The following is a 19,258-nucleotide window of genomic DNA, read 5'->3' as shown; positions in this document are numbered from 1 at the left end:
AAAGTCAGAAAAATGAGGGTTTGACCTCATTGTTGTGTCGTTTTTTTTCCTCTTTCAGTCTTTATGTCTTAAAAACCAAGACTAAGACTTAATCTTAAGCTTCATTTCATCACAAATCTCACCTTAGAGCATTTGAACGTGTGTCAAAGACAGTTAAGTGTGATGCAGAAAGCAAACCGAAACGTCACCATCAAAGACACCATCAAAGAAGAAGGAACAGAGAGAAAGGGCCGCAGTGAAAAGGAAACTGAAGCTCAGAGGTGTTAAAACAAGCGGATGTTGTTATACCTGGTTTCAGGAAGTAGGTTGAGGAGCAGGAGGAGAACCCACAAGGCCAGGTCCTGTGATTTAGCTCTCCAGGGTAGAGGGGCCATGTCTGCTTACAAAGACAACCCTGCATAGAAAACGAAATGGAAAAGAAAGAACTTTAAAACAGAAAATCAAAGTATTTACAGGTAAAAAGTGTCTAAAATTGTGACAATGGAGGGGATTCTGAAATGTTCAAATTTTCTAACATTCAAGGCTTTTTAGGTTTTACAAAATTATTTTTTTTAAATCATGGATTTTTGGCCTTGACTTAGCCTTGTATTGGAGTCAGAAATGTATTTTCTCAAAAAAAAAAAAGAAATGTCTTTTCAAATTAATTTTATTAATTATGCTATTGATTTGAATCCATTTTTAACATAAAATGTTGAAAATACAAGTGAAATTTGCAATTTCCTAGATCTTAACTGAACAAACCAAAAATTTAATTTAAAAATAAAACACAAGAAGTCACAATAAAAGCCTCCAGCAGCAGAGGGTCACTTTTTAATCATTCCATTCTTATTGACTAAAATACTAATACTTGTTACTTTTAGCTTTGTGCTGTTCAATAACACAATGACGATGTGTTTTTTAATCTTGAAGAAGAATAAATGTACCCGTTTACAAGACAATTACATATTTTGTCTACCCAAAGGAGGGGGATGTGATCAAGGCAGCCTTTTGCTTGCTCAGTTAAAGAACTTCCAGCTTTTGATGTTGGCCACTTAAAAATAATTTTATAGACTTTAATACAGCCCATTATTATACAAAAGCCTCATAAAAATCTGGAATGAACTGGATTTTAACAATTTCAGTCTCAAGTCTCAGTTTGATGTTTTTTGGCATATTGTGCAGAACTTTGAGTCAACTATTTGTTGTAAACTGATGCTTTCTGAAAAAAAAGGTCTTAATTTAATTGAAACAGTACTGTTGCCTCTTTTTTTCTTTAAATAAAAGCTCAGCAAAACCTGATTTCACAAACATTACAGCAGATCTTTGCCACATTTTGCAACCATTTATCAAAAATGCGTCTGAAGGAATACAGCAACTAGGAAAAAATGTAAACATTTATTAATTTTTACCATCCTATTACAAAAGAAGATTGTTTGACACAAAAACTGTTAAGGAAAGCAAAAATAAAAAGTAGAAATCCTAAATGGTCTCAATCCATATTATGCTAATTGTTCCTTATCATTTACTTTTAAAATATGCAACTCTTGACTGAAAGCTGCTGCAAAGCTTCACAATAACCGGGTTCAATCACAGCTATGTCAGTAGATGTTACAAGCTTTAAATGGAGGGATTTTTTTCATTCAGTTCCTGTAAGATTTTGGCAGCTGGCTTTTATAATGCCCCACACATTTCCAAATGTTCTTTAGAAAGTAAGTCAACATAACATGGCTCATCTGCCAGCCACCTATTAAAAAAGCTGAATCATAAAATATGTTAGTGATAAAGCTGAAGCCGCTGTCACAAAGCCCAGATTCTGTCCTCCATTGTGATACAAATCTTTTCTTTTCCTTTTCTCAAGGATAAGAAAACATCTAATTTGAATTTTATGAGTTTCTTGTGTTTCCACATAGTGTTTTGTTGTAATTCTACGACTAAAACAACAAAGAATAAATCAAATGAACAGTTTTTCGTGTTCCTACTTTGTTAAGATGTGTAATTTTCTTTGTTGGTTAAAGCAGCACTTTGTTTGCAGCTTTGGCTTTATTGCTAAGAATGTTTAGATGTGCAGCAAATGCTGTTTTTCTCATGCAAATGAGTCAGTAAAGGAGTGTTTCCATGCATGGCTAAAAATGGAAATGAAAATTGCCACCGTTCCGATTCATCAAAGAGAACTGCATGAACACATGGGTTAATAAAACCGGCCAACACCATGTGTGTCCATACACACACAGCTTCAAACTGCAGGTTTCAGACGTGCGGCGCCTGGAAAGACTGATTTATTGTGCGCTTGTGTTGGAGTGCGGCACCAGAGGGTTAACAGGAGTCTGTTGTCACCACGACAACACCAGGTAGAGAAAATGAAAACTGTGGGCTGTCATTCACCTGTGACGGCTCAGCATGAGGCTTACTGTCGCCCCCTTTTCACTTAACCCTTTAACTCTCCCTGCATTTACAAGAGAAAAAGGAAATCATCAAACACAGTTGAGTTCATTATTAGCATACAATCTAGGATGTCTCAATTTGAAGTTTTGTACTTTATTAATGTTGTCCTTTTTTGATTGATTAGTATTTAAAACAAAAACACTTAGGACAAACAGACCACTGTTTCTATTTTATCCAGAAATTTCCTCTAAATACTTCTCCCTTTTAAAATTCAAAGACAATATGAAATCATTTAGCTTGGTTTAGAAAAAGCATGTCTTTTTTATAGTATCTTAACATCATATCACTGTATTTTTGCTACGCTGTTCCCTTATTTGCTTTGAATGTTTGGGGAATTCTGTGTGTTATTACTTTGCAAGGCAGAAACTCTGGTGCTGTGATGTGACCTTTCCTTTAGTTTTTCTGTTCAGCTGTCAGCAAGAGTTTATTTAAAACCTGAAGATTTAATTTAGTGGGTAAATAGTATTGCAGGCGGAAGAAGAGCCCAGTCCACATTTTGGTTAGGTATGGATCGAAGTAAAAGACTGGGTTTTGCAGTAGATTAATTGCATCTTTTTTTAAATAAGACAATCCCAAGTAAGGAAAAACAACAGATAACATATCAACAAAACGGGCCCATACATTTAATTCAGAATGTGGTGAAGACCATATCATCTTCATTTTAACAGGTCTACATATCATTATTATTTCTTCTGGTTCAAAACAGTTTTTTCAATGTAGGTCTATTCTATTAAGCCTTTAAGGCTTGAGCGTGTCACCGACGACACGGCATAACACCCTCTTCCAACTACTGTGACTCTTTGAGCATTGACCTAATATTGACACAAAGTCTCTTTTCTCGGCATCTGAATTCGCTAATTACGAAAACACTACTACTGTAAAGTGTTGCATATTAGCATATTCTGCTTTTCTCAGCTTCTGAATCTGTTAAATAATTGTTATTGAATAAACAGTTTAAGGGTTAAAACTGTTCATGCAATCACAGGTTAGGGTTCAAAAACAGGCTTCATAGGTTCAATTGTTACTCTAAATTGTCCCTATGTGTGAATGTGAGTGTGCATGGGTGTGAGATTGTGGCCCTGCGACAGACTGGTAACCTGTTCAGGATGTACCCTGCCTTTGCCCAAAAGTAGCCGGGATAGGCTCCAGCAGCCCTGTGACCCTGTAAGGGAACCTGTTAAAGTGACTAAACGGGTTTAGAAAATGAATGAATGAGTTTAAGGGTTAAAGCAGGTAACCCTGTGCATCACTTTACCCTTGTGCTATCCTGTGGGGTCCAGTTGACCCGATCCTTACATAGACATGTTCTCCCTACCATGACAAAGGTGGATAAAGGTGAAGAGGATTTCATGTAATCCATGGACACCAGTGAAGATCACAAATCATTGAAGAAAAAAGGTTCAGCGCACTGTCTAGTGGGTCTAGATGACCCAAATCCCAATGTTAAAGTGCCTAGGATAGCACAAGGGATACACAGAAGGTCTTCTCAGACAGGTTAACTTGTTAAGGCGTCGGTATTTTTCAAAATCTTTTTTAAATTTTATTTTAGGGTGAAATAATTTGTACTTGGCATGAAAATGTGGGTAAAACAAGCATCCTTTCAAACATATTTACGTAGAAACACAGCAGAACATTGGAAATAACATGCTTATGCTGTGACGTAGGTTTGGAAATTTGAGAGTCCTCACAATTAGACTATTTGCAAATAATATCTGTGAAAATACAGATAAACAAGGGTTTTATTATTAACACCCATGGCTCTGTCACTTTAAAGATTTTTGTGATGATCTTAGATTTAAAACAGTCTAAAAACAAGACACAGGTATTCCCAAAACATACTTTTATCACATACAGAACTAATTACACAGTTTGTCATAAGCAAAGTCATGATCTACACAAGTGACGACTTTTTTTCAGCGACTTTTTCAGACTCCTGGGTAAAACACTTTCTGATTGCTAAAAAAAGCTCTTGAGCAAGTCCAGCTTTGTAGTAAATTTTGTTCATGAGGCTGAAGTAGCACAATTGGAAAAGTAAACTGCATCCACTGTTTGGTGGTATTATCATCTTTTCAGAACATGTTTTATTCTAATATGTGCAGTGAGTGATTTTATTACATCGGGGGGTTCTTTAAACATAAAATGCAAAACTAGGTCATTTTGCAAAGTTGTATCCATAAACATTAAGATTTTGGATGTCAACTTTTGGATCAAGTCATACGTAAAAAACCTTGTCAGACCATCAAGTAATCCTTTGTTGAACCTTTTTCAGTCTAAATGCTGTTTAAAACTGTCGTTTCTGTAAACTGAAGCAGTGTTTCAGTGAAATATGTAGATATTTAAGGAACACTTTGTGTCTGTTTCCATTTCTGCTGCCCTGTGGGCACTTCATTAAAAACGAGGATGCTGCTGATAATACATTTTCATAGCTAGCAAGCCAATAATATATTAAGCGTCGTAATCATGTACAAGTAAAAACAATTTGAATTCTGAATGGGGTGATAATATTACTAGCAGATGCTTATATTTTTAAGGCTCGTGAATTTAGCACTCTAAAATAACTAAGATGTTAAATAATGAAAAATTGAGATGTTAAATATTTGAGCTGAGCTCCAGAATATTTTTTCTTTTTTCCATCTCAGTCTGGTTCTCCCACATTAGTGTCAAAACTAAAGCTGAAACATGTGGAAAAACTTTGAATTTAGGAAAGACATATGACCATACAGTGTGCTAGAATGTTCTAAAAATATTCCCTTTGGATTATTTGGATGCGGGAAAACAACTTTATGGAAATAAAATGTGAATGGATTTGACATTCTTTCTCGTTTACTTGTTTGTTTGTACACATGTTTAATTTACACGTCGTAATCTTGAAGAAATAAGAATCTGGAAAAATTCACCTGCACTGTTCAGTACCAGGTTTTTATCTCTGAGTCACACTGGTTAAAGTTTTGTCTAAAAATGTCCTGGATTGATTTTATACAATTTGGATCGTCTAAAATAAACTAATATCGACTATGAAACACAATTTATCAACCACATATTATGGTATGAATCGAATCATTGTTAAAATAAATCGTTATATTTAATCATATATTAAAAGTGCAGCACAAGACTGACTCTCCTGGAAACAGCTGTGCAAACACAACATGAGTGGCAGCTGTGTTAAAGGCTTTCATTGTGTTTGTGGGGCTGAGTTTCCCTTTAATGTCAGTGCATGATGGGATGATCAAAGACTTTCCTCAGGGCTCAACGGTGACCAGTGTGCCGCTGTGGAGCACAGCGATCATTTCAGGAAGACAAAACAAGAAATGTGTGGATTCACAATTTATGCTGCAGATGGTGACACGAAATTAGTTTAATTCATTTATTTCTGGTTTCTCATTTTATACAGGCATATAACACGTGAGGTTAAAGTCAGAGGAAGTTCATTATAGACTTCAGGTAAAACAGATGAAATATTAAAGCATAAAGCAAGAAACAACTGAATTATAAGCAAAGGTTTTCGTTAACATTGTCAGAGAGAGAGAAAAAATTGCTCGATGACTTGTTCTCCTGAAGGACACTCTATAACACAAGCCTAAAGGTATTAGAAAGAATTCAGACGTGAAAAAAGGTCTAAATGACGGATAATATCATTTCCTTTCCCATCTACCTGTTTCTGACTGAGGGAGCTTAAGTTCTTCTATCGGACTCCAATAACAGACAAGCACTTTCATTATGCTGTTTAGGCCGCTGTTGTCCTTCACAGACTACCCATTAAACCATCAAGCAGAAGAAAATGTTAAAAGCTTCCCATAAAAGATTGATAAAAGCCACATAAAATGCTAGGGCGCACATAAACACTAGAGTTGGAAGAATCTTTTGTTCAACTTCCTGTTTGAGTCTTGATCTGTGACTCCAGGCTTTTGTTCATATTCCCTGGTGTTGTTGCTTTATGATTAATATGCCCATAATCAAGGATTATGCATTCAAATATATTCATGGTGTCATTTGACAAATGACATGAATATGCTGCCTGAGCTTTGATGAAGACATGTGGATTATGGAGGATTTTATGAGTTGGTTGCAATCAAGATCGACTCAATTTGGCCGTTAATAATTTGATTAGTGGGTTTTTTAACCCACTAATTTTACAGTGGGCATTGTCAAAAATAAAAAAGAAATAAATATATGAAAATAAAAAAATATGATAATAAAGATACACTGAAAAGAATTTGCAGGAAACTGAGCCTCTTCAGAAGATCATTCTTAACCAAAAAGGAGTGGATTTCCAGTGGCCGTGTCATTTTCGCCGTCAGTTGTATGGTTGCAGAGGTCCAAACTCATTATGGTACAGGCATAAGAAAGTCAAGCATGAAGACTGTTTTTACAAATACTTGTGAAAGAATGGGCCGCTCTCAGGAGCTCATTGATTTTCAGCATGGAGCAGTCACAGGAGTTCACCTGTGAAACAAATACAGTTGTGACATTTCCTAAAAATTCCACAGTCAACTGTCAGCTCTCATAACAAAATGGAAGAGTTTGGGATCAACAGCAACTCAGCAATGAAGTGGTAGACATCTTAAACTGACGGAAAGGTTTCAGCAGATGCTGAAGAGCACAGTGCAAAGAGGTCACCGACTGCACAGTCAATTGCTACAGAGCTCCAAACTTCATGTGACTTTCAGATTAGTACAAAACGCAGAGAGCTTCATGGAGTGGGTTTCTATGGACGAGGCGCTTCATCCATGCCACATATCACCAAGTGCAATGCAAAGCATCAGATGCAGTGGTGTAAAGCACATAGCCACTGGACTCTAGAGCAGTGGAGACGCCTTTTCTGGAGTGATGAATCACGCTTTTTCATGTGGCAATCTGATGGACGAGTCTGAGTTTGGAGGTTCTCAGGAGAACGGTACATTTCAGATCGCATTGTGCCGATTGTGAAATTTGGTGGAAGGGAATTATGGTGTGGGCTTGTTTTTCAGGACTTGGACTTGGTCCCTTAGTTCCAGTGAAAGGAACTCTGAATCCTTCAGGATAACCAAAACTTTTTGGACAATTCCATGCTCCCAACCTTGTGGGAACAGTTTAGAGCGTCCCCTTCCTCTTCCAACATGACTGTGCACCAGAGCACAACGCAAGGTCCATGAAGACATGGATGACAGAGTCTGGTGTGGATGAACTTGACTGGCCTGCACAGATTCCTGACCTGAAGCTGATAGAACAACTTTGGGATGAATTAGAGCGGAGACTGAGAGCCAGGCCTTATCCACCAACATCAGTGTGTGACCTCACCAATGTGTTTTTGGAAGAATGGTAAAAAAAATCCTAGAAACACACTCCTCAACCTTGTGGAAAGCCTTCCAAGAAGAGTTGAGGCTATAATAGCAGCAAAAGGACGACCGGGTTAGGAATGGGATGGTACTTCAGTTCACATATGAGTCAAGGCAGGTGAAGCAATACTTTTGGTAAGTATAGTGTAGACATGTTACGGATTTTCTCTATTTGAACCGTTGATTATTTTAAAGGTATAAATAAATGGGAAAGAATTTAAGAAAAACCATATCAGCAATGAAAACTACATTCAGTCATTTAGAAGATGAAAGTGAGGGTTGAAAGGAGCACAACAATCATAACCTGAGTCACAGTCAACACAATCTAAGCTAAGCGCTGTAAGAAATTCGTCTAAGACACAAGAAATGTCAAGGAGTAGATGGACCTTTTATTTTTGTTTTTATGAGGCATAGAAATCTACTGAAGAGGTCAGTCTTAGCTTTTTTCTTGTAATATTGAGAGTGAGGCAGCTCTGAGAAAAGGTCAAGTGGAAGAGCGAAGTGGAATAATTGGAATTCAGCCTCGACTGATGAACATCAAAACACCTGCAGCCAATATTTTCTATGGAAACCAACACAGTTGCAATTTGATGCACTGTTCTTCAACCGTTAATTTATTTGCAGTCTCGTCATCTACAATCTTGTAAGTCTTGGAATATGAACCTCTTTGTTGCTGTATTTATTAATTTTTTAGACCACTTCAATCATTCTTATACAACAAATGAAAACAGGGAGCAACACAAATTATTCAAGTCTTTAGTTAATTGGGGTAAAGAAACTGTTAAATCCTTAGTCACAACTGCTCTTATGGCTAGATACAGGCTGTATGCAGGCAAAAAATGGACAAATCTGTACAGAGCATGCAAGTGGCCCACATGAAATAGCAAGGTCGTGACTGCTTGGTGAGTTTGTAGAGCAAAAATGTTCAGGCACACTTGTTTTCTACGGCCATGCTGCGAGCAACAGCCTTTTCCAGTTGTGGGTACATGCGCTAGCCTTGGTTAGGAAGAGTCCGGTGCATCATATGCCAAACCCGTGTTTAAGTACCCATGTTCAGCGCATTCATGAATGTGAGACACATGTCGAGTACGTGACGATACGCTTACCAGATGTATGACGATCTTCCATTTCATTTTCAACAAACCTTAAGGGAAATGCAGGATACGCCTGTGCTTCCCTTTAAATGAGGATGCTCCTGTTTACATGGAACCGGAAAACCCAAAAGCTGCAGCAAGTGTAAGGGTCAACCCCGGTATGGGATCCTCCCTCATCCTAAAGTAGTAACAGCATAGATAAACAACAAAAGCTCATACCTTCCCACAGCAGTAGGACACAAATTTAATGTTGCCTGGAGAGTGCTGGCCTTAGAAACGCCTCAAGGCAACAATGACTCTTAAATTATTCTTCCATCTTATGCACCTGAAAATTTAAAATTCACATTTTATTAAGGCCCGGGAGCTTTAGACAAGAAATAAGAAACTGCAGCTACTTTTACTTAAAAATGGGAAGTGGAGTGCTGTGCCAGAACATTGCCGTCAAACCAGCTGTGACTCACCATTACATGAGTTCTATTGTACAAAGTCTGTGTTCTTGAGAAATGAGATTTCAAAACACAAAGAAAATTATTACTTTTGTCAATTTAGGAGTCAAATTACATTACATTACCTTTCGACTTAAAACTCAACTCCATTCTCCTGGACATTACCTAACAGAATTGAACAGCCTCTAAAACATGGAAGCTCTGCTGTTTCTTAGCAGAATCCTAACTAGCCTAATACATAGCACTAGGAGACACACTAATTGCTGCAAGAGTCAATATTCTGTCCTCGTCAGTGTTCCTGCTTGATGGCTGTTTCTAAAGTCCTCATCAGCAAGTGTTTTACAGCACATGGCAGCTGAAGAGCAACATACCAAACTCTTACCAAACTCTCCCACTGCGCCACTCCTTCACAACCAATCTAACACAGAATATTCTAATAAAAGCACCAGCTCCCTTTTTTGGGTAATATATATGTTTTAAACAAATGTTTGATCACAGAGAGCTCAAGAAAGCAATAAAAAAGGAAGGCTATGGGCGAAGAAGAGGAAAATATGTTTGAAAGAGAAATGGCCACTGGCTACTGAGTGTGTTCACTAAAAATGCTCTAAAAATGTGTTGCTCGCTCACTCTGATTAACTAAGCTTGAAATATAACTCTGCAGTCAGTCAGTCAGTTCCAGCAATTTCCATGTATCAAATTACAGGCTGACTAAAATAGAATTGAGAAAGTGCTAACATTATTTCACCAGAGTTCGGCCGAAACCGCGTCGCATGAGAAGCAACAGCGGGGATAAATCTGTAAATGCAGCCAGATGAATGAGAACAGTTCATGCAAATGAGCTGAAATGCTACTTTTCATAATTACAGCCCTCATTTCCATCTCAACAGATGTCATGCTCTAGGGAAAGCCAAGTCCCAGGCTGTGTCAAAACCCACCAATCTTATGTTTCTTGACAAATTCTAGTAAACAAAAAAAACAACAACAATTTTTACAAACATTTTAATAGCTTTTCATTGCTCGTCCCCCCCCCCCCCCCCCCCAATTTGTTTTCTGTATCTTGAAAATAACGGGAATTCTAAACTAATCATAGACTTTCATCTATATCTATTCAAGATTTTATGTTCTCATAAAAAGTGCAAGATGCCCACTGGTGTCACAGGGACCATTTCCATATCCTGTTAGGTCTGATTGAAAGCAGCTAATTTCCTAACATACTCTGCCACCTGCTCAAGTCCCTTCTACTGCTCTTTTATGTGTCACTTTTTAGGGCTCTGCATGTCCAGGATGAAGAAATCTTTTAGATATACTCATCCCTTTGTATGCCTGGAGGTTTACTCATACAGTGCACTTTGTGGTGGGCTCAATAGTAAATTGGTTTAAAAGATTCAGCACAGATATAGACGGATCAATATTAGCAAGGTCAACAAATAAATAAAAAACAGAAGTTTCAGAGGGCCCAGATAAAAGTAAAGTTTTAATTGTTTGCATTAGTCAGTTCATAGAGTCAATAATCTCAAGTGTCCTTTAGGATTTCTGCTGTGTTTTGTTGATTCGCTCCCTGTTTTCAATTAGAACTGCAGTGGAAAATCATCAAGACAGCAGCGTTTCTGAGTGTCAACAAATCCTTTCTATAAAAAGAGCGATGGACTACAAAAGACAGTTGGCCTGCCACACTGTGCAATTCTGCACCTGATTTACTTATACACATGTCATGCAAATGAGGAAATCAGAGGTCCCTGCGGCTTTGATTGTGCTTGAAACAAAGAACACAAAGAAATAGAGGGAAAAAACAAAACAAAAAAACAACAACACTGCTTTTGGTGGCAAATTAAAAATAGCTTGCCTTCAGTGATGGTACACTTACACTGTGCTCTAGTTACCACTGAAATGCTTGTTTTAACTGCTTACAATTATGTTTTCAGGAGAAAAACAAAATGTAATGAATTATGTAATCACATTTGACTGAACCGTGAAATATAAAAGAACGTTATGCAAATTAGGTGAGTCAATCTGATTAGACAGAAATTCATGGATGCTTATCAGAAAAATTGGCAGTGTACAAAATCCTTCTTAATCCAATGTGCAAAACAGAGCCATCTTAAATATTTTCTTTTGCCCTCATAAAAATGAGAAAAATTAGGCCAAAAGGAAGATAAATTATGTTCAATTTTGTTAAAACTTTGAACATAGCTTATATTTACTTGAAAAATCAAATTAATGAATATAAATATCCCATTATAATTAAAGAAAAACATTTAAATTTCAGGGGATAAAACCTGACTTATCAAGCTAAAACGAAATTACAAACATACCAATAAAAAAAGGTTTAAAGTGCCAAATATCCTAGAATTTGTATTTTTGAAGGTATATCACTATGAAGATGATGGGAGTTTTATTCTTTGAGCTTTAATTATCAAACTTGTACATGCACCCTCTGAGTCAAATAATGCACAAAAACATATTTTATCATTTATGTAGGTGACACTCAACATTACTAAAATGTATAGCAGAACAACTATCTTAGATTGTTTCTGCAGCTGCAAAGAGCAACTACAATTCTTACTTTATATAAAAAAACAACCTGATTTTGAAAATAAGAAAAGGGTAAAAGATATTGATGAGCTCAGCTCTGCAAAAATAAGTGCAAAAAATAGGATCATGTATCAGCACTGAATCATCCATGGGATTTAGCCTAAACCTATTTAACTTTTTACCATAACTGAGAGGTCTCCTGCCAGGACAAGACTTCATGTGGCATGGTTTTAGCAATCAATGCGTTAATTCTAATATTAATTATAAAGTTTTAGCGTTAAAATGAATAATTACACTGACTGATCATTACAACATCAGCTTTTGTACCAAGCCCAAATCATCACCCTTCCTCTACTATGCCAGGCAGTGGCTATAAGGAGTTTCAGCTAAAATCTTGAATCTTTGTTGCTTCTGGCATCATAACCCTGTCCTCTCATCTGTCCACATGTTCCAGACCTGAAACAGATCGACTTTCCAAACAACTTAGCCTCTGCATTTTTCCTTTGTTGGTGCTCAGACTTAATTGCACTAGTCAACAGGTCAGCTGGAGCCAGTCAAATCTGACAAGCAATTTCACTAGTGTCCCTTTCAGAGATGACTAAATACTGTCTTGACTGCTTCCCCTGTTTCTCTCTGCTTACCTGCTGGGGGTCAGATACAATGTGCTATGTTCTTATGTTAACATGACAAACATACAGTGAGACTGAAACATGTGGTACGGACATTATTACATGAACTAGAGGATAAGTTAGGTATAGGGGTGTATAACTTTTCCTATCATGATTTGATACACATCTCCATGCATGGTCCACAAATCGATACATAAAATATTCAACTAAATTGGTAGGGATACAACAGAGTCAGATTATTTTACCTAAATGGATGGATACAATTTAGATATGTATTATTCATTTGCTGTTTAAAACTATAAATGAAAATGTATTTTTATTTTAAGCAACAAAAACAACATAGCAGCTTCAGACATCAAAACCTTTTGGATCTTTTAAATTCTTTCGTTCTCAGTAGTTAAAAAGTTGTGTCATGTAAATTCATTTTAGGTATTGTTTGCTGTGGAAAAAAAGATTTATATTTTTCGCTCACCCATCCCTCACCGTGGTTCATCAAGCAAGCAGGTGATTAGACGTCTTTTTTTGTGCATGTAATGCACAAAAAAAGACGTTACATGCGTGCATTACATGCACAAAAAAAATGCAAAGACAGTGAAGAGAAGAACAGGAAGAGAAACTGACACAGTTTAACAGAATTTTACTGTTAATAATTTTGTTGATATCTGTGGCTTTCAACCAATACTGCTGTAACTCTCAAAACTAGATTCATTTTTCAATATGAAGCTGTTATCCTTTAGTAAAGTAAAATCTTCTCGGACCCAATCATTTTATAGTGCATTTTCTAAGTTCATCATTGGCAAATTAAACCCACTGGTACAATTGATTCTCGATTCAAAAAGCACGTAACTACCCAAACGAGACCTCCTTGTCACCCAGAAAGTACTGTGAACTGCAGTAATTGTTAAATTTAGAGATTAATAGCCTTTAAAATGAAGCGGCTCTTAACTAAAAATATCACCAAATCTTGTCACATTAGGTTTGATGAAAGGATCAGAAGGAAGCATCAGCCAATGATCTGTAGTCAGTGATTCGGGCCACATTCCAGACAACTGGTGTCTGGCATACAGAAATATGTGCAGAAAAACACTACAAACACTGGGGATGTATGCAACCAATTGCAGATAAATTGGTTAAAAAAAAGGAAACATTGAAAGATTTGATTCAACAGCTCATTGATGAATCGTCTCATGAGTGGAAGATGACAGTTTTCCTCCCAGCTTTGGGACTGTGGGCAAGTGCAACATTATGAGCATCAAAACTGTTACTGGACTGAATGATCAGTGGATCAGGCTGCCAGGCAAAGCACAGTCTGCTTGGACCTATGACTACTATGTTATGCCAGCCATAATTTGTCTGGATTTGGTTTTGTTCCTCACAGACACAATGAGACTAAATTGGATCCATTATGAACATATTACCACATGGCTGTGAAGCTTTGCTGCCTCTGTCTTTGTGGCACAAGGGAGGCGCCGTCTATTTGTCTTCCTGGAAGGACTGGGATGACAAATCTTCAAAATAAAGCTGTTTACAGGTGTTTCGAAGGTGATGAAGTGTGGGAGAAAACAGACTGATGGTCCACTTTAATCAGAGTTAAACTGACATAACATAATCTTTCATGAATTTACTCTAAGTAAAAATGTCTCAACAAATCTTTGAGTGCCTATCTTGGCAGCAGCACCCATTTCTTTCCCTTGGTGGTGCTGCCAAGATCCAACAACAAACTTAGCCTGCATATTCATGAACAAGATGGCAAGGCTTTATGTATTTGACTTATTATACATATATAAACCAACAAAAAACTTTTTTTTTTTACATTTTCTTTTACTTCAGATATGTAGGATGATAAACAGATATGAAATCCAGAATGAGTCCATGACTTCAAAAGTACTTAAAGAAGACATCTGTCTGCACTTGACAGCTTCCATCCATCCATAGATCCATTAAATTCCTCTTATCTGTATTCAGGTCACTGAGGGAGGTGACCTAAACGAAAAAGCCAACCCCCACCCCCACCTCCATGTGCACTTCCCCAGCTACTTTAGAAGGAAACAGACATTTCAAGACTGATGAGAAGAAATAAACTTCCTCTGCATGTCCCAGATCTGCCACAAGGCTTGCTTCCTGTTTGACAAACACCTCACCAGGGAGGTGACCACCATGCATTTTGACCAGATGTCCAAACCCGCTCTGTGCTCCTACTTTTAAAAGATAGCGTAAGTAATTTGTATTTTGGTTTTTTAGTCTTCCCTTCACTCATCATGGCTCGTAACCCCAGGTGAGAGTAGAAACACAAACTGACTAGGAGCTGAAAGTTTTGCTTGTTGACTCAGCTCCCTGTCTTCCCAACAATAGCCAGTAAGGAGTCTGAAAAACAGCAAACTTTACATTCTTAAATATAACTAAAGCAATAAAATAAAAATACAATTCATACATCAAAACAAAATCAAATTTTCTTAAAATGCAAGCAATGAATCAGTTTCCTATAGAATTGTAAATATCCATAAAACAGATTTACCGTTACTTGTAATGTAACAATCTATCATTTTACTAGTAAAAGTTTTGCCTTTGCTTATTTAACCTGGTGAAAAGGGGGATTATTACACAAATCTGACAATTCGCACCCTTATGCTGCGTTCAAACTGAATGCAATTTGCGAGTCAAATTTGCGTTGAATGTCACTTTTTTGGTAGGCAATAAATTGGTTGCTTGATGCTTGTCCAAAAATATGTTCATAAACTTGATGCTCCACTGTATGTGGGAGGAGTTACCGTCAAAGGTTTTTAGCTTCATTGCTACATGGAAGCAATGACTGTATATCTCATTTACACTGCATATAAGACATGTATGGCATTGAAAGATGAGGTTTATGTATTTTGAAGAGTACTACAAATGCCTTGGTGATCTCATCTCCATGTCTGGGTTTATGAGATCACTCAGAGACTTTCCAGTATGGTGAGCTTCACTGCCTACTGCAGGAGCTGCATCTAAACAATGGCTACTTTCAGCACTTCCAGCAGGTTGACAGCTTTTTGTCCCGCATTGGTCTGAGGAAAAAAAGATTCTCTTCTACGTTTGTTTTAGACTCCATGTCTCCACTTCATGGAACAAAGAAGCTCAATTCCTGATGGGTTGAAGCAACGCATCCTCTTCGGCAAAGTTTAGATCGGTTGGGCGCTGCTGCCAGACCGCTGTGCCTGACACTTAAAACGCACAGCGAGAGCACTGATCAAATCTCTACATTGACTTAATATTGAAACTGGACGCCCCTGAAACAAGAATTGCGATCGATGTGAACGTAGCTTTAGGCATATCATTGTTTTAAATCCATCCTCATGCTGTGTTTTAAATGTTGCATTGGTCTTTTAAGAACTGCACCCAATTCTGAGAAAACAGAATGTGTGTGAAATTTGACGTCTTGTAGAGAACGTTGCATTTAAGGTGAAGAAATTGAGGTCACTAAGGTCTGTTAACCCAAAAAATACATAATCTAATGTAGAGACTGGGACTGAAAACATTTTTGCTGTTAAAGCAGTGCTTTAGACAACTGTACATTCCCAGTTTTTCTTAAAACGTGTGAAGTACTCTCTGTAGAAGAGAGACTGACTTTTTCTCCATAAAGAACACGCGTTGATGCTCCCGTCACATCATTAAGATGCTAAACTGTCTTTGTGTGGTTTATTACAAACAAGACCACCCTAAAGACATTTTTATTTAGATTAGTGGAGAGAAAAGTGCACGCAAGTTTATGAGATGCAAGCCTGAGGCACCTCAGTTAGTGCAGTCCAATTTTATTGATTGTTACAATCTTCATGGGTTATTCCTGAACCTGTTTCTTGAAAAAACCTGTGTGTCTGACTAAATCACGCATTTAAGCTGTAGAATGCCAGATATAATGTATTTGACCATATAGACAGATGTTCAGGTCATCAGGTACTATGTGCACAAGTGTTCAGAATCTTTTTAAGGTAAATTGTCTTTGGTATATTTTTTTGTATAGTTAACAACTCAAGCTTTTCATTGTTAATATTTGCTGCTTGAAAAGCTGCTGTCTTTATATACGCTCAATAATCAAAAAAAAAAAACTCTTATGATTGCAGATTCAGTTATTTTAATTTAAAAGTCAGGAATTTTTCATAAATATTAATTTTCTCCTACTATGCATTTTTAATGGTCTGCTTTTTAAAATGCAGTCTGGAATAAGCGCCCCATTTTACGTTTCAAACAACATTTCTTTTAAAACAGCAACAAATTTGGACATAACTTCAAAATATAGAATCAAATCAGTTTGGCATATACTTATATAGCAACTTTTCTCCCTTGATTTAAGGGCCAAAGTGCTTTACAGTCACAGTCCCATTCCCCCACACACACATTCTGACATACATGGTGCCAACCTCAAGCAGCAGCAGATATGTGCTGTTGAGTCTCTTGCCCAAGGACACTACTACACATGGGCAGGTGAGGTGGGACCAAACCTGCAATCCTCCAATCAGTTCAGTTTATTTTCAGTTCATAAATGTCAACACATCTGACCGGAGTCTTAGTGAACCTTTAAATTTATGAGTTCTGTGGTTCATTATCTTCTTAATTTCGTGTCCTCCAATCATATTCATAGTTTAAAGACAATCGCCACACAAATTCATCCAGACCTTTACAATGTCTGGTTTTTCATGACTGTAGATGAGCTTAAATCCAAAATCCTGTTAAATCCCTCAATTTAAATATTTTACAATGCCTAGCCTTAGTCACATGCACCCGTATGAGTGATTGACTCGTACCGGTGCTGCAGATTTTTGGGTTGTCCTGGTCCGTTGAAGGTTCTAGACAGAAGTGGCCGCATCTTAAAGAGAGAGCAGGTGAGTTCCCTTGAGACTCATTCAACCACTTTAAGAGATGTCATAAAAATGGAGCGTACCATTCTGTGCTTGTACCGTTAACTATTTGTATGGACAACGTAAGTTACAGGCACTTATAAGGTATGGGTGATGCTGTCATACAGTGCCCTCACTGACTGTGTGCAAAAGCTACACGCACGGGGTGTACAGGTGATATGTATCTGCCCGTAGGACACCAGTAGGATGCCCACACAAACTACACTCATTGTTTATTCTCTAGCAGCAAGCTGCATGGAGGAGACACGCAAAAAGCGTGTAAGGAGCGTGCATGTAGTACTTGAACTGCACTAACAGGCTCCCTGCGCAGTGCAAAAAAAAAGAAGTCTTACCTACTTCACCCTTACTTATCCTTACATATTCGCTATAACCTGTCACTTGCAGCATGTCCGTAGAAAAAGATGTAAATTAACATTTTTTCTTGGTGGACTTATAACTTTTGCCAGCATTCATCTGTAAAACAGACTGTGATTAAGGCTTTAACAAAGTTGTGTAGGTTTACATGATCTGCAAAATATCCAATACACTCTTTAGCATAATTGTCCACTTTTAATAACTCTTTGCCAAGTTCTGCTTTCATTGGTGCAGCCTGACACGCATTGAAGGTAGAGTCACAAACCTGAAATGTCAAAGACCTCGTGAGCTTATGTCAAGAGATCCCGACAAAGCCACTAATAAAGCTTTTACAAGATTGATAATGATTGAAGATTGGAGCATTGCTTCACTCTCAGCATGTTTCCAATAATTGGTAGGTCATAATCATTTTTTTCAAAGTAATTCCAATGACAGTGAAGTGAAAGAAAAATTAATTGAATATATGTGCAGCACTCATCCTACAATGACATGATTATAAATACATTTTATTAGCCTGTGGTAAAATTCATTAAGCTCCAAGAAGAGATTTTAATCAGGATCATTATTCAAATCAATGTGGCTTTTACGATTCTAACCAACCTATGGCAAATCAGAGTACGAGTCACTGCGGCTGCGATTTAAAAAACACTGGAAATCAGTGGAGACAGGATCCCTGCCTCTTAGGTGAAATGTGTCAGAGTTTATCAGGCCTTCCTGGTGAGGAGTGATACCTATTCTAGCACCTACCACCTGTGCAGGCGTATTACCCAGGGCCGGTGAACTGTTCACAGCTCGAATGACAAACGATGCAGATCTCCACTCTGGATGTTTCACACTTTATAAGCCCCTTAACAGCTTACATTTACACAACCATATATTTGCATTGCAGGGAGTAACACCCGGCATTACAAGAAGAAATAAAACAGGCAGCATCAGTGCAATACATGGGCCCTCTTTTATCCTACAGAGGAGGATGCAAATGCAGAGGTAAAAAACTTGATATAGCAAAACGTGTCAAGTAATAGCCTGTTTATGCATTTTACCATCATTATTACTTAAACAGAGAAAACGAGCGGTAGCACTGGAAGCAATGATTCTTAGGCACAGACATTGTGTGCTTTAGGAAAAACAAAATAAGTCAACATCTGCTCAGGGTGAGGGAACCAGGGAAAAGCAAACAGCTTAAGCATTCATTTAAAATTTATGTTGATGCAACCTACAAAAGCGTTTTTGTTCCTTAAGAAAAGGGCTGTTCTTTTAATCTTGGATGCATCTGAAACCCCAGAGACCCACAGCAATGAAAATAGCATTTTTTGGTGTTTTCAACATGTTCTAGTGACCTTTTTCTCATGATGGAAAACATATATATAAAGAAAATCAAGCTCAAATTTGCATTTCAGAGGATTTCTTTATTCAAAACATTGTGAGTAGGAGCAAATGAAAAAAAAAGCCATTTGAAAAGTCCTGTAGCTGTGATGTTGCTGCTACAGAGAGCCACAAGCTCCCTGCTCCACACCATTCGTATGCATCCACTTGCAGACAATCAGATCCACGAATGTCTTTGTTTTCCTTGTC

The 19,258-nt window shown here is 37.5% G+C and overlaps 1 protein-coding gene across 2 annotated transcripts in view; it reads right to left on the bottom strand.

Moving 5' to 3' along the window:
* The window catches only part of LOC101165582 (gamma-aminobutyric acid receptor subunit alpha-3), a 177,435-nt gene that overhangs the window by 114,269 nt on the left and 43,908 nt on the right, over positions 1-19,258 (bottom strand). For both annotated transcript variants that reach the window (XM_023962376.1, XM_023962377.1), the window contains exon 2: positions 289-394. In XM_023962376.1, coding sequence (XP_023818144.1) covers positions 289-374 — 86 coding nt within the window. In that variant the 5' untranslated portion in view covers positions 375-394. The remainder of the gene's footprint in view (positions 1-288; positions 395-19,258) is intronic.

The sequence above is a fragment of the Oryzias latipes genome, chromosome 14 (genome assembly GCF_002234675.1).
Source record: "Oryzias latipes chromosome 14, ASM223467v1".
Classification (NCBI taxonomy): Eukaryota; Metazoa; Chordata; class Actinopteri; order Beloniformes; family Adrianichthyidae; genus Oryzias; species Oryzias latipes.
The sequence above is the reverse complement of the archived record's forward strand: the minus strand, read 5'-3'. Positions and strand labels throughout refer to the sequence as shown.